Source organism: Pseudopipra pipra, chromosome 8, assembly GCF_036250125.1.
Source record: "Pseudopipra pipra isolate bDixPip1 chromosome 8, bDixPip1.hap1, whole genome shotgun sequence".
Lineage (NCBI taxonomy): Eukaryota > Metazoa > Chordata > Aves > Passeriformes > Pipridae > Pseudopipra > Pseudopipra pipra.
In genome coordinates this window covers 16,981,560-17,004,715 of record NC_087556.1, presented here as the reverse complement: position 1 = coordinate 17,004,715, position 23,156 = coordinate 16,981,560, and the positions used below count along the sequence as shown (strand labels likewise).

The following is a 23,156-nucleotide window of genomic DNA, read 5'->3' as shown; positions in this document are numbered from 1 at the left end:
TCACACTCTTCCCTTCCTCTGTTCTGGTGGCAAATGGAGTAAGGTGATTGTAATGAACAAATTAACTCCACAGCTTGGATGCAGTCTAGTATGACAGTTCTGGTGTGTGCCTCATAAGTGACTCTGAAGAGCTTGGATCAGGGCTTCTTGTCTGAAAAACAGCACTTCTTAGTATAGCATCTCCCCAGAGGGAAAGAGTCTAAGTTTCTTCTTTTGTTTCTGTTTAAAATGTAGCTGTGCTGCTTGAGTGAAGAGACTGATAGAGCTGAAACTAAATAATTTTATAAATCTAGCTTTAATCAGTTTATAAATCTATCTGATAAATCTAGAGTTTTATCAGTTTAATGCATATATCTGTGCTGGTGCAACCTGTAACAGAAGCCACCTGCCCAGCTAGTCCATGACTGGAAGATGCTCCTGAAAACCATTCAGGACTGTGAAAGTGTCAGATGGTAATTCATGTGTTAGTTGCAATGACAACAAAATTCCAAGAAAATGGACTTAACAAAGTAAGTATTTTTATGTTATTGAACCTGTGTGTTGTAATGCCCTTTCTCTTAGGTGCAGACAACAGTTTATATTATCATGAAATGTAAACTAGATGGTGAAATGAAAACTGAAGTTGAATTCTCTCCAGAGAATGCATCCTCTGTGCGTGTGCTGGCCAAGATGGAGAATGAGTACACAATCTCTCTGAAGGCTCCAAGTAAGCTGGACTGAGATTTTCCCCACCTCCTTCCCCCGTTGCTTCCTTTCTATCTCAACCTGCCTGTCCTGAGAAGTGCCAGAGGGGTAAAGGTTGCAATGCAGAAAAATGGAGGCCAGAAAATCTTGACCTTGCATTCTCATCTTTTGTGATACTTTTGTGATGAGGAGCTGAGAGATACTATTGCCTGAGGGCTCTGTTTTCCCCCCAGCAGCAGTAGGTTGCAGTATGGAAACACCTTGAAGCTTGTAAAGCACTTTAAACTTAACTGTGTGTGATGACCACCACCACATTAGCATTGGCAGGGTACCAATGTGCTAAGTTAAATAATTGCATAACTGTGACAGCTTAATGTGTAATGATCTCTGTGATCAAAACTGAAACTATTCTGGCTTGCCTTTTAATTATATATGTTCTGTCACTCTAGATATTTACATTTACAAAACTGAAGGTTGTCTAAACTTTAGGTTTACTAAACTTTAGGGGCATGATTTCAGAACCTTAAAGATTGATAGTAGTTTCCCAGCATTATTTTATTTAATCTACTTTGGTCTGTCCTCTTGAAGAGTCATTGTTCTAGCTCTGAGAATAGAGACTAATAGTCATTATAGCAACTCCCATAAAGTCAGTGAGGTGGGTTGATTTAAAGAAGGTGACCTCACCCACATATAAAGGTTCAATTTAATCTGTCTTAAAGCAAGACTTATAATATAAACACAGGCCTTAAAACCAGCTTGTATTTGAATTATAAACATGATGGAGTGTACAAGTGAAGCTCTGCAGTTTCTAATAGTAAGAGAAATAATTTTTAATTCATTTCTTGTGTGACTGTAACCGTTTCATCATTTCCTAAATTGCTAACAGGGAAAGATTAATTTCAGTGGGATTCAAAATATCTGTGTTTCAAAGAGAAAGTCCAGACTTATGAATAGACACTAGACAAAACATCAAGAAGCTCTCAAAGTGCAGGTAGAAGAAAATCCTTTGCATGGATAAAGTTGCAAAGCTGGAATTCTTTTAAATTGATCTTATTCAGACACTAGTGAGGCTGACAGATGTTGCAGAATTCTCAGTGACTTTTCAGATTTCTCTCCCTTCTCTTGTATTTTATGGCATGGCTTTAAAGAGATTTCCAGAGAAAGCCAGGGATGGAGAGATGTGAGGCTTTCTAATTTGAGGTGAAGTACTGCTCACATCAATGGTCCAGTCTACTACTGTTAGCAGACGACTTAGCAGGTCACAGGCTATGGGCATTGACATAGATATAAAGAAGGTAGTTAAGAAGTACTTTTCTACCTAGTGTTCAGACCAAGATCATGACTCTTTTTATGACTCTTCATGAATTCAGTACAGCAGAAACTGTTTTGGTATCCATCTGGCAGTATATCCAAACTCCTATCCTCACAGTATTTGATGCAAACTCATGGCCATTGTTTGTTCTAATGGTGATTTCTGCTCTTTCTTTTCAAAGATTTAACCTCTGGGACAGTGCCTCTGCAGATATATTCAGGGGACTTGATGGTGGGAGAAACGAGTGTCGTTTACCACACGGACATGGAGGAAATCAGCAGACTTTTGGCTAATGCAGCCAACCCTGTACAGTTCATGTGCCAGGTAATGACTTTAGCAAACATAGAAACTATGCTTTGGAAACCAGCTCTTTCGGAGGCTAAGACAAGTGGGCATAAGTAAAAATGCTTGCCATGAAGTAGCTCTTCTGAAATGAAGAAATGCAAGGTTATTTAGGGATTATCACGTAACCTTAACACCCCCTTCTAGTGAAAGCATGGGTGCTTTTTCTGTCTCTGAAGCACATAGCTGGCTGAGTCAGGTTATCCAACTAACAAAAAAAGAAATGCAGTCAGTCAACACTCACATTTAGATCTTGATGACTTGAAAAGCTTGGAATGACAGAACTTGGTATAACAGAAAGTACCATAAGGAAATAAACTGTTTGGGAATTTGTACCTAAAATGTGAATAGAAACAAAGGTTCGTATTATCTGAAGGAAGCAGAGTAACATAAAGTTATTCATTTCCTCTTAGCACTTCTTTAACAAAGCCACTTCTCAGTTTTCATATTGTATTTTGCCCAGTTGGGGTACCTGAACCCTGTCAGAGGAGTAAAGCTTGCACAAGGCAAGCTCTCAGATGTGTTGCCTTGCTGCCTGCCTGCATGTCCCTGGTTGGCCACGTAGCATAAGCCTACAGAGTAGTGCTGTTAGTCACCAGTATACCTGGGGCAGGGGAGACTGCGTTTTCTTTACTTTTTAGTTCAAGTTGTGGAGAAGTTGGAACTGGTTGATGCCTCTGCTTGGGGAATAGGCTTGTTTCGCAGTGGCTAAGAACCAGCTCAAAAGCCAAACCCAGAGTTTACACCAGAGTAATTAAACATGGGCTAGTGCATACTTACAGCAGGAGGGACACTTCATTGGAACAGTTACAGAAGTAAGATTATGCCTGACAAGGAAGTAGGAGGCTACAGTTTTCTGTGCTTGCAGTTGCATGAGTGACTTTCTTATTGTGCTCTGTCTTGTTGTGGAGTGTCTTCAGTTTAATGATATGCTGTTTCTGGACCAGGAAGCTATTCATGTTCTTTGCTTAACCTGAACATTTCTACCTTCCACGTTTATACCTACTGTTTTCTGATTGTGCTTAATAATAAAAACACCGTAGAAATCTCACCTTAACTGAATCTCCAGACTCCTCCAAATAAAAGCACTTTCCATTTATCTCTAGGCCTTTAAAATCGTGCCATACAGCATAGAAGCACTGGACAAACTGTTGACTGAGTCACTCAAGAAGAACATTCCTGCCAGTGGTTTACACCTGTTTGGAATCAACCAGCTGGAAGAAGAAGATATGACAGCAAGTAAGTTAAAAGATTCTTGGTTTATTTTTAAACTTTGTTTGTATCCATTGTTTTACCTTGAAGTGCCTTAACGCTGTGGGATGTGGTACCTGCATAGGCTGTCTCAAAAATCTTGAATCTCAGCCAAGAAGCTAAATTTCTGGTGATTTCTTTATTAGTTTCTATAGAAAGGGGATTGCCCTTTGTGTCAGCTGACCCTTTTTTAATTACATTCATCAGTCTCACTTCCTAAACTACGACAGATGCAGCTGGGTAGACAGCTTCAAACACAACCAGAGTGAAAAGATAATGGTCCCCAAATGTCTCCCATATTTTCTCCTTTGTTTCTCGCCTATATCTCTATTGCTGCTAGAGAAAAACTTAGATTCTAATGGGCTCCTGTTCTCGTAGATCAGAGGGATGAGGAGTTGCCAACACTGCTTCACTTCTCTGCAAGATATGGGCTGAAGAACCTCACTGCCTTGCTGCTTACATGCCCTGGAGCGCTGCAGGCCTACAGTGTAGCCAACAAGTATGGCCACTACCCAAACACCATAGCAGAAAAGCATGGCTTTAAGGATCTCCGCCAGTTCATTGATGAATATGTGGTAAGAGGAAGCAGCAGTCTTTCTGCCTTGTCCCACAGAGAGTGTAGGCAGTGGCACCAAGCTTGGCACTTAAGTGTTGCAGGAGAGCTGCAGAAACTGTAAATTGTGGGATCAAAATCTTTGCATTGGGGTAAGTGAGAGATGTACAGGGAGTCCTTCCAACCTCTTATTGCAGTATGGTGCTCCTCCCATATTCTCTCCACCAGCACAGAGACAGCTGTGTTAAGAGTAGGTCCTGCTTATTGACTGTCAAGCTGTGCAGCATAGTACCAGAGCACACAAATCATCTGCACCAGTGACACAACTGCAAGGTAGTGACTAGAATCACTACTAGTATGGATATCTGAAAATCCCAGTAAACCCCTTTACTCACCTTATTTTCACTCTAGCAAAGGTTCCTCTGCACCTCTGTAGAGCATCTTATGAGCTACTGGCCTGACTCTTTTTGAAGGGAAGCATGTGTAGACAGTTTTGAAACACATGCCCTGTGGATTGAGGGCCCATGAGTTGGCATTTGTGGATGGAAGAATATCTTATAGTATTGTGACTGGTTAAGATGACTGTGCTTGTGACATACTTGGAACTTGGGAATAGGATGAAATGAAACTTTACATTTTGCTCCCTGGTGTGGTTTGGTGAAGATCTGCATTCTTCCCCTGCTCCGTGTTGCAAATATGTGAGAAAGGGTTCTGCTGTCCTGTGAATTAGAAGTTGCCTGTATTATGTCAACAGCTGCCTGCTGTGAGGTTTCCTGTTAATATCACAGAAAAGGGTCTGTGTACTCCCACTCTGGGTGTTACATGCTGCTGCTAATGGCCAAGAAACTGAAACTGAATCTACATCAAAGCTAAAACTTTGCTATCTTGCAGGTGCTCTGCATGTGGCAAGCTTTCCCCCTTATGGTTAGCTACGCTTGCCCCAAAATAGCCTTTGACAAGCATTTGTATTTTTAGAATGAGCTATGCCTATGTTCTGGGAGTTTGCAGATATTTGGTAGGACATGAAATTGAAGGGGTGAGAGGCTGTAACGGCTCTTCAGAATGTGTTAGGACCAACTTGTTTCACCTTCCTTACCTATTACTACAACATAGATTTTGAAGGCCTTAATCTTTGGGAATGGGCTGCCTTTAGGTGTTTTTTTCCATAAGTGATGGGAGAATGAGGTATTGTTTGCTTGCTTTGATTCTCCACATTCTTTATTTAAATGAGACTTGAACTTTTTTTTTCTTGCCCTCCTTCCTCTCCAGGAAACTGCAGATATGCTGAAGAGTCACATTAAGGAAGAGCTGATGCAAGGCGAGGAGGATGAGTCTATTTATGAGTCCATGGCTCATCTGTCCACAGATCTGTTAATGAAGTGTTCCTTGAATCCTGGCTCTGATGAAGAGCTTTATGAATCCATGGCTGGATTTGTCCCTGGTGCTCCAGAAGATCTTTGTATGTATATTCATAGAATCACAGAATCATAGGATGGTTTGGGTTAGAAGGTACCTCTAAAGCTCACCTCATCCAACCCCCCTGCAATGAGCAGACACATCTTCAAACAGATCAGGTTGCTCAGAGCTCCTGTCTCTCATACACAGTAGTGTCACAGTTACAGCTTTTCTGCTCACACCACAAGGAAACTGTGCTCCATCTCTAATATTGGCAGCTGATAGAATTGCTCTATACTTTTTTTTTGATTGCTAGTTTACAAGATCAAGAGCTGTTTCCTCAGTGTTTTGAGGACTCCCTGAACCTTGAGCAAGTAATGTAGCATATAGAAGAGACTAAATTTTCTACCATGTTCTGATTCTCCCTCCTGAGAACCGGCGGCCTAAGGGCACTCTGACTTACAGACACCAACAAAAAAGATGTGATTTTACTGACAACTGGGAAACTGAAAAAACAAGAGCTGAGCTTTAGCACAACAGCTTGAAAGCAAAAGAAAGGGAGCATATAGAAATATGTCTACTGGAAAGATTATAATTGAAAAATCATTATTCTAATACAGTCGGTTTATTGCTAAAAATATAGAGCTAATTCTGATAAATATGCAGTTGTTTAACTTTTTCACTGTTCCATTAATATTCTGTGAGGCCAATTGCAAATATTAAGTTAAATACCTATGTTAAGCAATTGTAAATTTGCTGTCATTACTTACCTGCCTATTTGGTCTGGCTTCATCCCACTGATATATTTTATGATTCCCATGATGAGCAAAGAATCTAGCCTCTTATAATTTAAGTACCTCCATAAGGACTTCTAGTGTTTCTGCAGGTTTTAAGTGTGCTGCCTCCAGGGAAAAGTTTCCTTTCTGAAACACTCTTGCTTGTAGGCTGTATTGGTCCTGGGCTGTCTTTCTCCTCTTTTAGATTGCATGATACTATAAAACACATTTTCCTTGATTATTGAGCCCAGAAGACTCTGTCAGTTCTTTGCCTGAAATCATAGATTCTTCTCTGCGAAGTTTTGTTTGGTCGCTGCAGGGATAATTTTGCTACCAAAACCAGGATTGTTCTGCCTTCAGGTGGAGATAAGCAGTAAGTCGGGTTGGACTTGTAAGAAACAAAGCTGCTGTTGTTTGCAGTAATGGGGGTGAGTTTGTAGATGTTTGCAAGCTCTGCCTGCAATCAGTACACAGCTGAATGGAGTTGATTGACGAAGCCTGTGCAGGGGGGAAAAGCATGCTTAAAACTACTGAGCCCAACTTGTCTTCTTCAAGCCCCAAAATGCCCATATCTCCCAGAAACTATGAAGGGGATATTCCTTTCTTTCATGTGCGCAAATCAAGCTCCCTGTAATTTATCACTTTTGAACTGGACTCTGAAAAGCCTCTCCTGCTTCTTCTGGAGTTCTAGTATGTTGCCTCCGCACACAAAGCTCTGCTGCCTTCTACTCAGGAGTCTTTTATTGAAATTCTCTGTTTTTCTTATGTAGTCTGTTAGTCTTTGCCTGAAGAATATTTACAGCTTGTCTGAAAAGTGCTTAAAAACGACCTGTATTGTAACAGGTAAGTTTAAATTGGCACAGTTCTTGACACTTAGATTGGTTCTCTCAAAGTTAAAAGTGTTTCATTATTATTTAGAACACAAACAATACACAGGCAAACCCCCACTGAAATTAATGGGAGTGCTGGCTGGTTTAGAACTGCCATCACAAATAAAGGATTCAAGCTTTTGTACTGACTTAAAGGTTTGTGAGGATGAAAAACTCCCTAGGAAACCATAATTAACTTCTACTGAGGTACTTTCTCTAAGAATTACTCTTATGTGAACAGATATGACTGTGGTGTAGAGGACAATACCTGGGCTATTTTAAGTGTAGCCATACTGTGGCAGTGTGCCTATTTATTGTGGTCAAGGCAGGCTTCCACCTCAGCTTTTCAGAGACTGATCAAAGGAAGGTTAGATACCAGAGGGTCAATTTGTCTGGCAGGAACTGGTTTGAGAATAAGGTAACACAGGACTGGAGCCATTGTAATGAGTTAAAAGTAGTAGCAAATACTTGGATACCAGAGTGTTGTGTTGTATTTTTCTTCACACTTCTGATTTTTCAATGAGATTTTATATTTTTTTTTCTCTCTGCATTTGGTCTTGGGAAAACATTTTCAGAGAAAGTGCAGAAGCTGTGCAAGGGCCCAGTTTTGCTTAAACTGACACTGCTTAAGTTGCACACGCCTGTGTTGCATTGCTAGTTGTGCCTTTAAGGTTTGGAATAATTGATAAAAAAATGGAAAAGTTTTGTTCATCTACAGAACACTGCCTCTCTTCCTCTGAAGGGGAGCATTCTTTCCCAGATAGGTTTTAATGGCTGATATAATGCCCTGAGCAGTGTAGGTCATAAAGTATTCCTAAGCACATCAGTGGGACCTCACTAGCTCTTGCTGTACCTAATTTGCTGTTCTTTATTAAGGAGTTTGAATTGCCTTCTATATTTTTTTTATCATTAATCTGATTGTTCCTTCCTCAGAAGAGCACTCCCCTCATGCTTCACTCTTACTACACTTTTAAAATACTTATACAGTTAAATATAATTTTCCAGAATTTGCTTCAGGTTTGTGCAGGTTGCAGGTAAATGTAATTCAGATGAGTCACACAGTAGCTGAACAGCAAAAAGAGAGGGTTGCCTCCATCATATCGGGCTGGTACTGGGAACTACAGCATCAGATAAAGTGCTTTCCTTGTTCTGCTTTCCTTTCACCAGCACCTCCTGCTGATTTTTGCAAAACAGTGTTTTGAGTAGGCTGCAATTGAGCACAGGAGGAACTCTGAGAGCAAGGCCTCTTCAAAGTGCTGAAAACCTGTTTGATTTGTGTGAAGATTAAACAGTGTGGTTTGTGTGTGGTGTTATGCTGTTTTACTTAGGGAAAGAGTTAGGCTGAATTCCCACTGTCCAAGGTCTGACACTGACAGTAGCTGAGAGCTGGTTGAAACATCTGGACTCATAACACTGTTTCTATATTAATGAACTGTGTGGACACTCAGACTCTGTAGAGTGTGAGTTTCATGCAGAGATTTAATCCTTTAACCTAGAGAGTTTCAGCTGACTAAAGTCCTTTGTCCTGTAATTTGCAGACCTCTAACACCTAAAGAATAGATGTTAGTTCACATATGAATAAGTCATGATGCCCTTATTCTACTCTCTTGCATATTCCCTCTCTCCTCCACCATTTTATTGAGACCAGACTTTCAGCACTCTTCTCACTGATTTTTATTTTTGCCTTAGTTAATGCAAGAAACAGTAACCTTGTCATCCTCGAGCAAGCTGAGAGAACTGTACTCAAAAATATAACTGCTTATAAAGTTCTGAGTTGTGATTTATGCCAACACGTTGAATCTTTTGTCTTGCATAATGAAAAGAGGTCTCTGTAAAGAGGTAGCTTGCTTCGTGTGCAGGAATACCTGGCATCTAGTGTTTACAAATGTTTACGGGGGAAGAGTGATCCTACTTTCTAAAGTACACACATAGATATTTTAGCTGTTGTGAAGGGTCTATAGGTCATAATCCATCTTCTGTATGTCTGTTTGCAGGTCGGTTGAGCTCCCTTCTGCAGCTTTAAACCCTGCAAAGGGAAACTGAAACTCTCTGAATAAATATCTTTTAGCTACTAAATTCTGACTTCTAGGAACTGCTTAACCCTCTTCCTGCTAACCCTTCAGACCAACTTTCCCTAGTAGCCTCAGGAAAATCTGGTGACCTTTCCTGTAATATCCGTTTGTGTGTGCCACCTTCTTGTCACTTCTGTCTCACTAGCCTGTTTTTGCAGCAAGTGGAGCAGGTGGTGTCACTTACAAATTGGAGAACTTCTTTTTGGTTATGGTATATGGATGAGGTGTTAGGTCTCCTCTGTATGCAACAGGCCTGTGTTCAAGAAGGTAGCAAGATGGCAATCTTGTCTTCTGAGGAGAACTAGTTAGCTGATTAATTTAACTATACTATGTGATAGAAAGCAAAACCTGCAATACTCTGCACTGATGGTTTAGTAATCCTGTGGAGCACAGCCAAAACTGGGAAGATACTGTTTCCTACACAGAGAATGAAAGGAACTTTGCACACCTGTCATGTTCTGTTCTGCCTCCAAACCCATAAAGAAGTGGCTTTCCTCTGGGCTGGTGTTTGCTACAGGTTCATTTCTAAAAGCTAAGTTAAAAATAATCAAAGTGGCTATAAGGTGGAAAAATCGCTCTACAGAAAACTTCAGGTCTATAGTGCTGATTCTTTAGCATGCTCAGATGTCAAATCTGTGCTTTCATGTAATGCAGTGACACTTACATGAACTCTGTATTTAGTTGATGGTGAGGAGATTAGCTCCAGCAGCATGCAACGTGGCACAGACAGCAGAGCTCTTAAGAAGTTGCTGGTGTGGTTAGTCCATACAGCATGCAGTAGTGCTGTGGCTATGCTGGAGGTATTCCTGTGAAGTTAAATCTAGGTTGAGTGCATTCATATGACTGTCAGTGAGTCCTTTGATTTAATTTAGTTGATTTGATTTAAAAAAAAAATGAAAAAAAAACCAAACACAAAATCTTGCTGGCATATTCTTATTCCTTTCTCATAATCGCAACTTTGCAGGAAAGTAATGAGAAATATTAGAAAATATAAAAATACATTTATAAAAATATTTCATATTCTCGCATATAACCCAAACCATCTAGTTTATGTAGCAATAGAATTATGACACAGTAATAGATATGCCTCAGCAATTCACTTAGTAATCAGTCTTGGTTTTAATATCATTAGGAGCGTGGTTACCTAACATTTAATTTTAGTTTTAGGATTAGTTTTAGGGTTACAGTGAGGTTGACCCTTTTTTTAAAAAAAATCAGAATTCTTCATGTAAAACACTGAATTAACAAGGTATCTTACTGTTTGCTGTCACTCCTTCCTCAATATGGATTATCATCTGACCCCCTAAACACCTTCCAGTCTAACTAATTAACTCAGCCAACTGTTTTGACTTTTAGCTAATAAACAAAACAAACACTATTTTCTGGGTCATGGGAAAATTGCCTTTAATGTCTTGCCTTGCAAAATCACAGGTTTCCTCTCAAGAGCCCTGTGCAGAGGCCAAAACTTTAATCTGCCCAACATACTCTCAATAGTAACCAATACTCGGTGCGTGCTTGAAGCCTTGTCAGAACTTCTCAACAGCAGTGTTAGTCACCCTCAAGTGTAAGCATCAGGCAGCTGGAAAAGATTTGTGCAGAGTGGACTGAACATGGCAACTCAGAAGCCTTTTTTGAGGAACATGTCTGGTCAGTTGCCCAGCTTCTTCTTTGGTTGTCACCATAAACCAAAGGTCCAGTCAGAAATACCACATCAGTTTATTATATTATATTATATTACATTGTTCCACACATTTAAGGATATAATTAACAGGTTCATAATTCTGATTTTTTTTTTTCAGATGTAGAGATGCTTCAGTCCAAACCAGACACTCCAGTTGCTGGAGATGAAGTTTCTTTAACTACAAAAGACTCCATGCTCCGCAGGTTTTTAGAAGGTGAGACCTGTTTGGAGGGAGGGATGGCAGCAGCACAGTTAAAGCAATTAAACAGAATTTGAGATTTCTCGTTCATCTCTTAAGGATAGGAGATAGTCCACACTGTTTGCTTGCTTCAGACAAAGGAACAATTCTCTTTAGTACTTTGTAGACTATCATAAATAGCTTTTGGAAACCAGTGCTCTGTTTGATTTGTTAACTATAGTATGTCAATTAACTGGAATTAATTAAACTAGTTGTTCTTCAAGTTCTTAAAAAGAGTTAGGAGGTTTTTCACTATTTCTTCACCAAAACAGGTGGTACAGGTTTAGTGGCAAACAGTTACATGCTACTAGATGTTCATGGCTTTATCAAGTCAAGTCCTGTCCTGAAGGGGTTTGGCACACTAAAGTCACTGCAGAACTGGATGCTTTTGCCTGTGAAATGGCCAGCTTGGTAAAAATGTGGTACATAATGCATCTGGAGGGATCCAGTGTTCAGCGAAGTGACCAGGTTGTTATTCTTACAAACTGTACTCTGTTGTAGGTGGTAGCATGGATGTGCCAGATTCAGAGGAAGTTTACGAGCCATGTGGTGAAGATGTATACTACCCAGTGGAACAAGATACTTTTCCACAGGAAATGGCTAACAGACCTCCAGTCCCTGTTCCAAGACCAGAGTCTAGTTCTCCACAGCCAGACAATGAGCTGTACATCTCCAAAAGTGAGTTGGGTACCAGTGGAAATGTAGACTAGTCAACTGTAGTATGGCATTGACATGAGCTTCAGTTGCCAAATAAATGCCAAGAAAGCCTACACTTTTTGAGATCCCTGTATTATTTGACTCTGGAGTTGGACCACCTTTGGGATCCAATTTCATATATTTTTCATCTTCTGTCTACTCTGAAAATATGGGGATATTGTATCTCAAGACTGTGGCCCGAGCTTGCTCTTAATGAAAGAAATAGGATGCCAGATTACCCCCAAATGGTATAAACAAATCCAACTACAAAGGAAAGATCCTGATATTATAAGGACACAATCAAGCTAATAAATTGAGACATTGCTGTTCTGTAATAGTATAATTGATTCAATCACATTTATATAGGGCATGATCTCCCTCTGAGATGGGGTTTAATTGAAATTGAAGAAGATTGTGCCTCTTAGTTTGCTAGACAGTTTTGGAAATCTTGGTCATATTTCACAAACATTCTCACAAGAACCACAGTACCATGTGAGAGAGTAATTTCAGTGACTTCTCCTTCCTCCCATGGCAGGATTATGGGGAGACCATGTCCAGATTTCTTTCAGAGGTGACTGGGCTAAATTCTTTGAGGTCAATAGAAAGGGAATTCTTCTGTACAGATCTTTGTTTTCTTTAATGGACTTAGTAGGGTAACAGAAGCTGTAATGCACTACAGAATTGTGTGCTTCCCATATTCATCCGTGCTATTTCTGTCTTCATGAGATGCATTTCAGTATCTAAAGAAGGTTTGTTTTGCAGTTTTTGCACAGAAAGCTCAAAGACCTGAGAATCTTTATGTCCCTAGAGGAAGGATTAAGAAAGGTAAGTCAGAAGTTCACTCTGAAAATCCTTCCAGTAGTCCAAAAGCAGATCTGCTGAGATAGCTTCATTTGCATGAAATATGACAGAATAGACTGTTTTACAAAGCTCTGGGGATAATAGTCCTTTATGAATGACCCAACCTTTTTGACCTCATGTGACATTGGAAACTTTTATAACTATATCCTTTTATCATGTACTCTACATGTATCCCCTGTCTTGGAGTTTATCCTCAGTCAGGATCATAATGGTCACTGAAGTCCTTTTTTATGATGTGAACCATATTACTTCATGCAAATGATGTCCCTCTTTTAATGTTCTGTATATAGCCACTCCTTGTTAATCATTATCCCATGATTTCACTTCTAGTGAACCGATTGCCATTGCTCTCTGCACCTCCAAACCTCTGTCCTCATACTTTCACTTCTTATCCTGTGCACTATCAGAGTGCCAGGTACCACATCTAAGCTTTTATCTCATGTGTTGGGAACTCCTCTTTATGTTACAAATGAGTTACAAAATGCCAGCATCAGTAGAATGAGTTTTCAGTTTCTGGACTTACGCTGTACAAATGACCTAGGAAGAGTCTAGGTTTGTGACTGCCAAGGTGAAAGCTCTGTTTTGTGGATTGCTGAGGAAGCTGAGCACTTTAAGGAATACATTTTGTGATGTTCCCTTAAATTATGTTTTTAAGAACAGAGATTATCTCTGGGAAATATCAGTGTACAAGGCTGCCTCTCAGCTGGGCTTTTAGCCCTAAGGAGTAGCAGGATGGCCTAAGAACAAAACACTTCTTAGAAAACATTCAGTCTTTAATATTGATATTTTATTTTTTTTTTGCATCTCTGCTATATCAAGGGTGCTTGAGCTCTTTCTATTCAGTGAGGAAGGCAGATGCCACAAGTTCAATAATACTTTTGGTGGTGTTCTCTCTTCAGAGACAATAGTCAGGCCTGTAAGGGACCTGTCTCAATCAAGCATATATGATCCATTTGCCGGAATGAAAACCCCAGGCCAACGGCAGCTGATTACATTACAGGAGCAAGTGAAAATGGGCATACTCACTGTGGATGAAGCTGTACTTCATTTTAAGGAGTGGCAACTGAATCAGAAAAAGAGATCAGAATCATTCCGGTTCCAGCAGGTACAGACTTACTCTACTGTTTAAGAAATACATGTGTCTCTCTAGGTTATATCACAAGCTGTTTCAGTGCAGGTACAGTTCTTTCCCAGTTGGAGCAGGAAGACTGCTAACTGCTAACTCTGCTAACTAGCAGAGTTCTCTCCTGACATGGAGGGGCTGTTCCCAGGCAGCAACAAGCAGGTAGCTGTTATGCAGATCTGTTTGTCTTGCAGTAGTACTGTTAGTTTTTGGAGATCTGTGCACTCCGAATTGGACCAAATCCAGTTGGCTGAATTACCTTTCCAGAGGTCACCTAGCAGCTACCTGCTGGCAGGGGACTTCTGGGATGAACATTTAGCTTGTCAGTTCTCATCCATTTCAGATCAGTGAAGACTGTGTCCCAGATGGTGTGTTGGCTGTGAAGTCCTAGCTGGTAGATGGTCTGATCCCTCCCTGGGTGTTTGTTGATGGCTCCAGGACTGTTCTTTGCAGCTGGGCAAGGTCTAGCAACAGTCATTAGTAAAAGCAGGGTGTTTGGGTGGCTTAACTGAATGAGGGAGTAATTTTGTTGGCGGCAGCAGCATAATGACTGATGTAACTAGCAGTCATAGTTTAAAATTTTCATTCTTAAGTTAGAGGCTCCCTCTTTAAAACCACTGCTTGCTTCTTTTGGAGCCTTTTGCTCACACTGTGGCAGCCTGCTCTCATACTTGAGGTGCTGGTCTCCAGTGTGTGACATTGTTTTGGAAGCTGTCAGAAAAAGTCAAGGCTTTTCTCCTCCTCATTCTCACTTGGAAGGATCTTCTCTACCCAGAAACAGTCAGAGGAATCCCTTCTCCTGTCAGTGAAGAACACAGTGCTACTTTAGTAGTTGTCTGTAGAAGAGATGAAGTGGTATGCTCTGTGCCCCATCCCACGAGCAGCTTTCAAAGTCTCTGCTTCAAATCTTGCTTCATGGTACAGCAATTGCTTCACTTGCTTTTCCACTGATTCCACCATATTTCCTCTCAGATATGTACATATTTCCCTACTGATAAAAAGTTGTCTTTTTTCTACCCACCTTTTCATACTGTAAGGTGCAGTATGCTGCCACACAATGGTGAAGAGACTTTGCTCCCAGTTACATTTCCAGGTGTCCCCTCTTGCTTCACTGGGGATGTCAGAGTTGTCCCTCACACTCTGGGATGCGTGGCAGCCTTTTCTGTCCCTGCAGTCTGTTTATTAGTACAGAAAGAACTTTGCAGTTAGTTGATTGTGTGTCTTGTTTCTGTGCCAATGTCACAGTGAAAACAGAAAATAGAGGGAGTTCTACACCCAGTGTGCTGCTTATCTGCAACTGAGTGTGTGAACTTGACCTTAATGTACACAATGAACATCTAAAAAATCTTGGCTTCTGAAAGGCACACATGGGTTTCTGAAGGGAATAGATTAAAACCTGTTGACATGGTTTGGACTTCAGCCAGGTCTAGCAGGCTTTGTTACAGCTTGGCTGCAAAGTTAGATGAAATATAATATTAGTTTTGTCAGAAAGCTGCTCATCCTCCTTTAGCCAAAGCCCTGAAAAACATATCTTATGATGTTTCTAGGAAAATCTGAAACGTCTACGAGACAGCATAACCAGAAGGCAAATGGAGAAGCAAAAAAAAGACAAAAGTGCAGGTAACAGTCTCTGATTCACACATTCTCTGGTAATGAAGCACCTAACCATATTAATAGGCTCTTCAGGCAGAAATATGTCCGTGTATATTGTATTTCTATAATATTTTAACATGCTCATCCATGTGCCAGTTGGCAAAAGCATAGGGAAGTTTCTTTACTCCTCAGTTTCACAGACAAGGAAAATATGCCCACATCTGTGGAGTGCATCTTGATTCATTCATGTATAGTTATGACTGCCCTTATGTGATTTGTGTTTAGCTTTGTTCTTAAGTGCAAAACTGTCTCTCAGAGGCTATAATTGCATAGATCCTTCTGAGCTGTTCATTTTCCCTTCTAGATTTAGAAATTACAGTACCCATTCGACGTTCTCATAATACTTTGGGGAGACCGGAATGTGGAATATATGAATACACCCCCAGGAAAAACGTTTTTCCACCAAAAAAGGAGTTAAAGCGAGGAGATTGGAAAACAGAAAGCACATCCAGCACAACAAGTAAGCAAGCCCTGAGTGTTACCCTTTCTACAAGAAAGTTGGATGGAAAACACTTCCCCAGCCTGACCCTCAAGTCAGCTCAGGGGACAGGACTGCTGTTCCTGAATCCCAGCACTGACACTGCCACCCCAAACCCTGCATGCCTCAGGTTGGGTGTTCTCAAAACTGTAAAAGCAACTCTGGGTGTACATTAAGTGGTTTGGGCATCTTGTGTGTGCATCTCTGCAGAAGAAGAACCTGAAAGCTGAGCAAAAGATTCCCCTGAGTTTTCCTGGGGAAGGCATACCACCTGTCTGCAGTTCTGAAGAGTAGATGGCAGCTGCTCTCTTATTGAAAAGGATGCTCCCGTGCTGTGACTGCCAGCAGGCTGTGTGCTCTTCTGGCCTGAAGGGCATATTCATATTTCAGGCTGGAAACCAGTCTCTGCATGTCATTTCCTCAATTGTTGTAGAAAAAGGACAGCATTTTTCATTGGTAACTGTGGGACCTCTTGAGTGACTTGGACAGTCAGCACACTTTTATTATCTTTGGTTTTCATTAGGTTTAATTCATGCAAATTAAATCCCTGCATTCTTGCTCTTATTGCAGACTGAGCAATTCTTGCAGAAAGCATTAGGATCATTTTGGTCCTCTGAAAGGAAAACTGAGTCCCAGTGAGATTACTGCCTTTGACTCTTGGCAAGATATAGCTGGCACACATCGAGAATAGGTGCCAGAGGAAGCTGACTGAACCAGTAACTTGCATACAAGCAGTTGTGAGAGAAATGTTAAGTCTGCAGAGTTCTCTGTGTGCAGCTTGGTGCTCTTTCTCATAGTGTGACTGTGAGAATTGGACCGTACCACAGTATTTAGCACTCTTAAGTGCTGCTCTTTGTACCAGCTGATAAAGAGTTATGTTACCAAAGCTAGTAGGGAGGAGGACTGCATCTTAGGAGAAAACCTCTAGCTACCATTTCAGAATAGAGGTTTCTGAACATTAGTGTCCCAGTATTTCACAGTCCTATAGAACATTATCTGTTTATGACTGAAACCAGCCACAACAGTGTAGCTGTCACTTTTGGAGATGGCATGACTGATTGCAAAAACAGTCCGTCCTCTGAGTCCATGACAGTTCAATGGGTTTGTATAGATGGTTGCTGAAGGTTGTATGAACAAACTTGTCATTTTAGCTTGGAAACAGACTAGGAAACATTCTAGCAATGAGTGAGGGTTGTTGTGAGAGGAGGTGGTAAGCACCTATTTGGAACAATAACCTCTCAAGCAGTCACTTATTCCAGTAATAAATATGTGACAGTGCTCAGAGCTGTCTACCTTCATGCAGTTGTTAAAGATATGGGGACTGATAATTTCAATATCCATAAATGCTGGGTGTGTAACCCTTGTGAAAATATTTGCCTGACTTGCCAGGTGATATTGGCACCAGATCTTTTCAGTTAAACCATGCTTGTGAGTATTTAACAGACGACTGGATCTAGATAGGGCAGAAATCTTCTAGAAAGAAAGCATAAATAATAGCATGGCCCTGTGTTTTGTGTTGTATGAAATGCTGCTCTTTGGATCCTGAACATGTGAAAAATAACAGTGGAAATAAATTAAAGAAGCATTAAATTATGTGTGCAAGAGTTAAGCATGAGGTTAAAAGAGCCCTGAGTTAGTGATTTGCAGTTAAATCACCAGAATTTAATAATCAGTTTGTTTTGTCTTGCTTACTCACTCTAGGTAGTGCAAGTAACCGCTCCAGCACTCGGAGCATACTGAGTGTCAGCAGTGGGATGGAAGGGGACAGTGAGGTAAGCTCTCACCTCTGCTGTATACTGCTGTTCTTAAGTACATGGCTTTGTTTTCATGCGAAAAAACGGAGCTCAGAGATGGCACTGCATTTGCAGAAATGGAAAAATGTAGCCACTTCTGTTGTGAAGCTAGCAAGAACCAAATTTTGCTGGTCTGTAAACACTTCTCTTTGTTTTGTAGGACAATGAAGTCCCAGAAACAACTAGAAGCCGCAGCCCAGTTGCCCACCAAGCAGAGAGGCTGCCTTTCCCAGAAAGGCCTCCCAGAGTGCCTCCTCGAGGTGCAAGCAGGTAAAGCTAAAAGGCAGCTCAAAAATGAGTTTTCCCTGAATCCATATGGACAGAAAGTGAGGCTGGCAGCAGGGCAGGAAGCAAGTGTATCTTTGAACAAAATCTACCAGACTCTTATCTGTCCAACACACACTGTTAGGAATTGTAAGATCCTTGTTTCTCATCTGTAATACGTGGAGGAATCAGTTTCCTAGTTGGTAACATTCCTCCTGCAGTGCTGTCACTGAGGTTCATGCAGGACACCACTAACTTTAACTTGTAAACATTCCAAACAGGCCAACCAGTGCAAGTCTGTGAAGTCCAAGCCCCAGAAAGTTATCTCAGTACAGATACTAATAAAATTCTCCAACTGCTAAAGCAGTAATTACCACTGTGTGGGTGCAGCAAGTTCTGTATGTTGGCTTGGCTCTGGCAAGGAATATATTTGGAATTTATCTGTAGTCTGTTGGAAAAAAGACTTAGAATCTTTTAATCTCTTCCTGTTGCTTTTCATGCAATGTTCAGGAGAAAGCTACCATACTACCAAAGTTTTACTCCAACCAAGTATTATAGTATCTCTTTACAGTAATAGTAGAATTACTGCAGATGAAGAGCAGAAGAAATAGCTTTGACAGGAACAGGGCTTTGGCAGCTTGGCATCTGCTCTGTTGCTGAATCACTGATAGCGTGTTTTTCTTCTTATATGACTATTGCTTGTACAGTATTCTCACATATGATGTTATTGCATACAATGTGTTGTTCCAGAACTCTATTTTCTACTATTTTTGCATGCATTTTTATTCTCTGTCTTTTTATAGGCCTGTAAGCTGTGAAGACTTTTATCCTCCACCTGTACCACCAAGAGGTCGCTGAATTTCTCAACATCTCTGGAATATGAGATTTTTTTCTGTTTATACATGTGTTTGTACAGATATTTTTTGGCTGTCTTAAATTATTTATAAGCAGGAGCAAAATGTTTTCATCCCCTTCCTCCTCCCTAAAGCTCTGGTGACTTTCCCCATGATTTTCACTGAGACTTCTTGGCCTTCTATAACATTTTTTAGTTGGAAGAATTTTGGTGCTTTGGGGCTTCATGAAAAAGTATCATGGTTGGGAAGGAGAATGCTGATGTGTGTCCTGGGAGCCCTGCACCGACATGAAGTTTCCTTTTGACCAAGAAAGCACGTGTCCTTTTAAGAACTAAATGCTGATAAGCATTGTAACTAAAACCCTCAACATGGTCTACAAGGGCTTGACTGGAAAACATACTTGAAAAACTAAAGAAAATGAGTTGTTTGAAGAATGCTCATGACAGCAGGAGCAGGTGAATATACTGCTGTTAGGCAAAACATTTTGGGCACAGATATACTGACCTTTCAGAAGGCATGGCATCCCCCTCCAGCAATCATTAAACCACGGGAGGATGAGAAATTGTCTGTCTTGAAGAATGTATTTTGCATACAGCCTTGAAAATGCCTTTTCCTTTCCCTTCCCTCCCTGAAGAGGGGTTGTGTGTGCTGCGTTTAACATGAAAATTTCCAAGGTAGTTGGTAAGGAACCTGTTGTATCACAAACCAACTGTACTTAAGCCTTTTTTTGTGGAGGGGGTGGGTATGGTGTAACAAAATCACATGACTGGCCTCTCAAATTAGAGGAAGGAACTGGTGGCAGTACTGTGTTCTGTATCTCTTACATGTGGTCATCATAGAAGCAATATGAAGGCATTTCACTTCATGCTCAGAAATAGTTCAGTGAGTCTCCAATTATCAATGCACACACCTCACAAATACCAGCTGTGTTTTAGTTGGCTGCAGTGGAAACAGGCAGCCTGGGGGCTGGACTCTGCTTGCTCTACAGTTCCTTTCTAGCAATGTGAATCCACAACAGCTGTGTCCAGCCTTCTTTCTGCCTGAGGGCTTACAAACTGAAGGAGGCTTCCTGGTTTGGCTCTCTTCCAGACCTTGAAATCTTCTGTGCATATCCTGGCCCTTGGGGCAAGTATAGGTCTCTGGTTGTCCAAGAGTGACACAGATGGGAATTCTTCAAGATAACAATCAGGGCAGAGAATTAAGCAACATTACTTACTTGGTTTTCAAGCCATTCTCCCTCTCCCAGCCCTGAAAAAGACATAAATACACCTGTGTTAAGTGATCCCTCAGATGCAGGTAGGACACATAAAGCTTCTGTCCGATCAGGTCACAGAGTTGCAGTTCCTTTCTCTTGCAGGGTGGCAAACCCAATGTGTGAAGCTGCAGGAGTGACAAGACAGCAACTGTGACTCAACCAGCACTGAATAAAGGTGGAGAAGCCCCTGCTGCTTTCAGGGATATAGGCATATGCTAAATACCATCTATGCATTAAGATCACAGTGTATGACTCCAAATGCAGTTTATATACCCTCTCCTTTTGATTGTAGAGGGGTGCGGGTGTTGTGCTGCAAGCCTATAGCTACAGAGGCATCTTTCTGTTTGGGTTTATCCTTATTTAAAGGACCTCAGTGCTTTCTCCAGTAACTCTGGCACTATAGACTCTCACTGACAGTTTGCTCTTTGTTCACAGTTGTCAGGGGAACGGTGAGGTGGGAGCTGCCTTCCTGTGCTCCCCTTTGAATGAAACAAGGTTTCCACCACTATTAGGTCAAATTGGAAGCAGGGAAGGAGGTTTTGATGCTGAAATGAGGAAAATAGTAGCAAGGATAAGTGAAGGAATTTGGGATAAATGAAATAAACCAAAAGAGGATATTCAGCAGCTTGATTGTCTTCAGCTGTCCCATGCTTTGGTTTGCACACAGTTCCCTGGTTTTGTTTAAAAATTCCCCATCTCCTTAATGCTGGCTGCAGCTGTGTCCCAGAGCTTGGAGACATGATGTGATAAGAGGAATTTATCTGCTTCCACATCTGTCAGACACAGCATAAGGTAAAATTGTAGGATGTGGGGAAAACTGTAATAAGGCAGGAAATTAAGAGAAAAATATAAAAGTGTATCGTGCAGAAGATTTCCTTTCAAAGCTGTTGGACTGAAGCAGACCAGGGATCCATCTTTCCAAGCTAGTTTTTAATGTACCGTACTTAAGGGGTTGCCTTTGCACAATCCTGATAACATGTCTGTGAACTGGATTTTTATTGTTAGTGCTGTGGTGAGATGGTTTATATCTGAATTGCTGAAAAGCAGCTCATAAGTAGCCTTTCAGTCCCTGTCCCATTTGAAGCTCTGATACTTCCTTACTCTGACCTGACCTATCATACAAAATCAAATGCTAGTGGGACTCTGCTTTGGAGGAGAGGTGAGCTGGGACAGCTAGACCTGAGGCATATTATAAATGCATTCTGTTCAAGCCCCTTCTGCACTGCCTAAGGGAGGGAAACTGAAGATCCAGCTGTAGTCTCAGCCATTCCTGCCTCACTTCTGCTGGATTAATTAGAGATCTCACTGACCAGCAATCACCGCAAAACTATCACCCTATCAAGGAGAAAAGGAACAGCACTAAAACAGCTTCACTGTTATATGCAGGTAAACAACTGGGATGCAGGCATGAGTTCCAAGTCTCTTGCAGGCCAGCAGAGATGCCCCTGCTTAGCCACCAAAGTGTATGTTCCACAAAGATTGGATTCATGTAGTTGCTTTAAACCTCTTACATCTTAACATATGGAGTCTTTGTATCTGTATACTCCATTTGTGCTGGTGAGCATGTGGTGCATGTTGCTTCCACCTGGGATAAAAAGTGTGCTGAAACTGAAGCTCAGAAGAGACCAGAGAAGAAAACTGCGTGCAACCGATTGTTGGTTACTCAAAAATATGCTTGGGAGGGAGGGAATGAAGAGTGTTTCTGATGGCCTTGAGAAAGTTCAAGGACTGAACAGATAATAAAATTGCTGGTAAAAGTTAGTGGCCTGGCCAGCTGTGGGGGTATCAACCAATCCACCAAACTCACCTGGCAGCTGCTGGCCCAGAGAAAGTGTCTGCTCTTTGTATAACATGCCTTGAAAACCCTGCTGCAGCAGATGGCTCTGGCTGGCCCTGTTGCTGACTGAGGCTTAAGTACTGAATAAACTGAAGATGCTGAAGCCTCCTCTCTCTATCTCCCAAGGGTAAGCTACTCTGTTTTGGACTGAGATGCAATGACTAGAAAGAAACATATGGTGTTACCAAAGCTGTCTAAGTTTTCTTTGTGTGTGTGTGTGTAATATAAGCAGGGCTTTTGCATAGGTTTTGGCAAGTGTCTCTGCCTGCAGGGACCTTCTACCAAAATAGGCAGGATATGGTAGATGCTCTATCTGGAAAAGGCTTTATATAAACCCATCTTGTGAAATATGTTCATGTTGGTAGACTGACTGTGTAAGACCACAAAGAGAAAAGCTTTTAGTGTAAGTATGGTGGTCAGTGGTAAACAAGAAAATCTGGTTTTGCATCATTCCTATAGAGCATGGATGGCAGGTACCAGCAGAGCAGTTCCTGCCTTCTGCTTGTGTCCCTTGTTGTCTATTTGTTGGCTTGTGCAATATTTGAGAAGATGGTGTAGCCCACCTTTTTTTTTTAATATTACATCGGATAGCCTCTGAATTTTTTTATTGTATGTAAATTTTTTTACAGTATGTTCAGTTTAAAAGTTGTCTGATGAATTAATCCTTAATACTGTGAGCTTTTTGGATTGGGGGATTTGTTTGGGGTTTTTTACTTCGGACTTGAAGCTTGAGGGACTTCCAAGTTCACAGGCAGGTTTGCAGGCTTCATCTTAGCCAGCGCTGATGGAAACCCTCCCTTGGGCGAGGCCCGGGTGTGGCTGTGTCGCCTCAGTGCCCACCCTCGGCTCCTAAAGCTCCTGCAGCTTGTGCGAGGGGTGTGGAGAGTGGGACCCCGTATGATACAGAAGGTTGGAAAAGACCTGTGAGAGTCCAACCTACGACCGAACACCAGCCTGTCAACTACAGCACGGCACTAAGTTGCATGTTGAATCTCTCCTTAAACACCTTCGGGGACGGTGATTTCACCACCAGTGACGCTGGGCAGCCCATTCCAATGTCTGATCACCCTTCCCGTGAGGAAATTCTTCCTAATGTCCAATCAAAACCTCCCCTGGTGCCGCTTGAGCCCGTGTCCTCTCGTCCAGTCGCTGGTTGCCTGGGAGAAGAG

General features: G+C 41.4%; 1 protein-coding gene across 2 annotated transcripts in view; it reads left to right on the top strand.

Annotated features, from left to right (window-relative positions):
* Positions 1-18,940, top strand: part of PIK3AP1 (phosphoinositide-3-kinase adaptor protein 1) — a 41,069-nt gene extending 22,129 nt beyond the window's left edge. For both annotated transcript variants that reach the window (XM_064662707.1, XM_064662706.1), the window contains exons 4-17: positions 562-706; positions 2,178-2,320; positions 3,445-3,577; positions 3,968-4,164; positions 5,412-5,601; positions 11,054-11,149; positions 11,675-11,851; positions 12,632-12,694; positions 13,630-13,835; positions 15,401-15,473; positions 15,811-15,966; positions 17,686-17,756; positions 17,938-18,047; positions 18,845-18,940. In XM_064662707.1, coding sequence (XP_064518777.1) covers positions 562-706; positions 2,178-2,320; positions 3,445-3,577; positions 3,968-4,164; positions 5,412-5,601; positions 11,054-11,149; positions 11,675-11,851; positions 12,632-12,694; positions 13,630-13,835; positions 15,401-15,473; positions 15,811-15,966; positions 17,686-17,756; positions 17,938-18,047; positions 18,845-18,899 — 1,815 coding nt within the window. In that variant the 3' untranslated portion in view covers positions 18,900-18,940. The remainder of the gene's footprint in view (positions 1-561; positions 707-2,177; positions 2,321-3,444; positions 3,578-3,967; positions 4,165-5,411; positions 5,602-11,053; positions 11,150-11,674; positions 11,852-12,631; positions 12,695-13,629; positions 13,836-15,400; positions 15,474-15,810; positions 15,967-17,685; positions 17,757-17,937; positions 18,048-18,844) is intronic.
* The last annotated feature ends 4,216 nt before the right edge of the window (positions 18,941-23,156 follow it).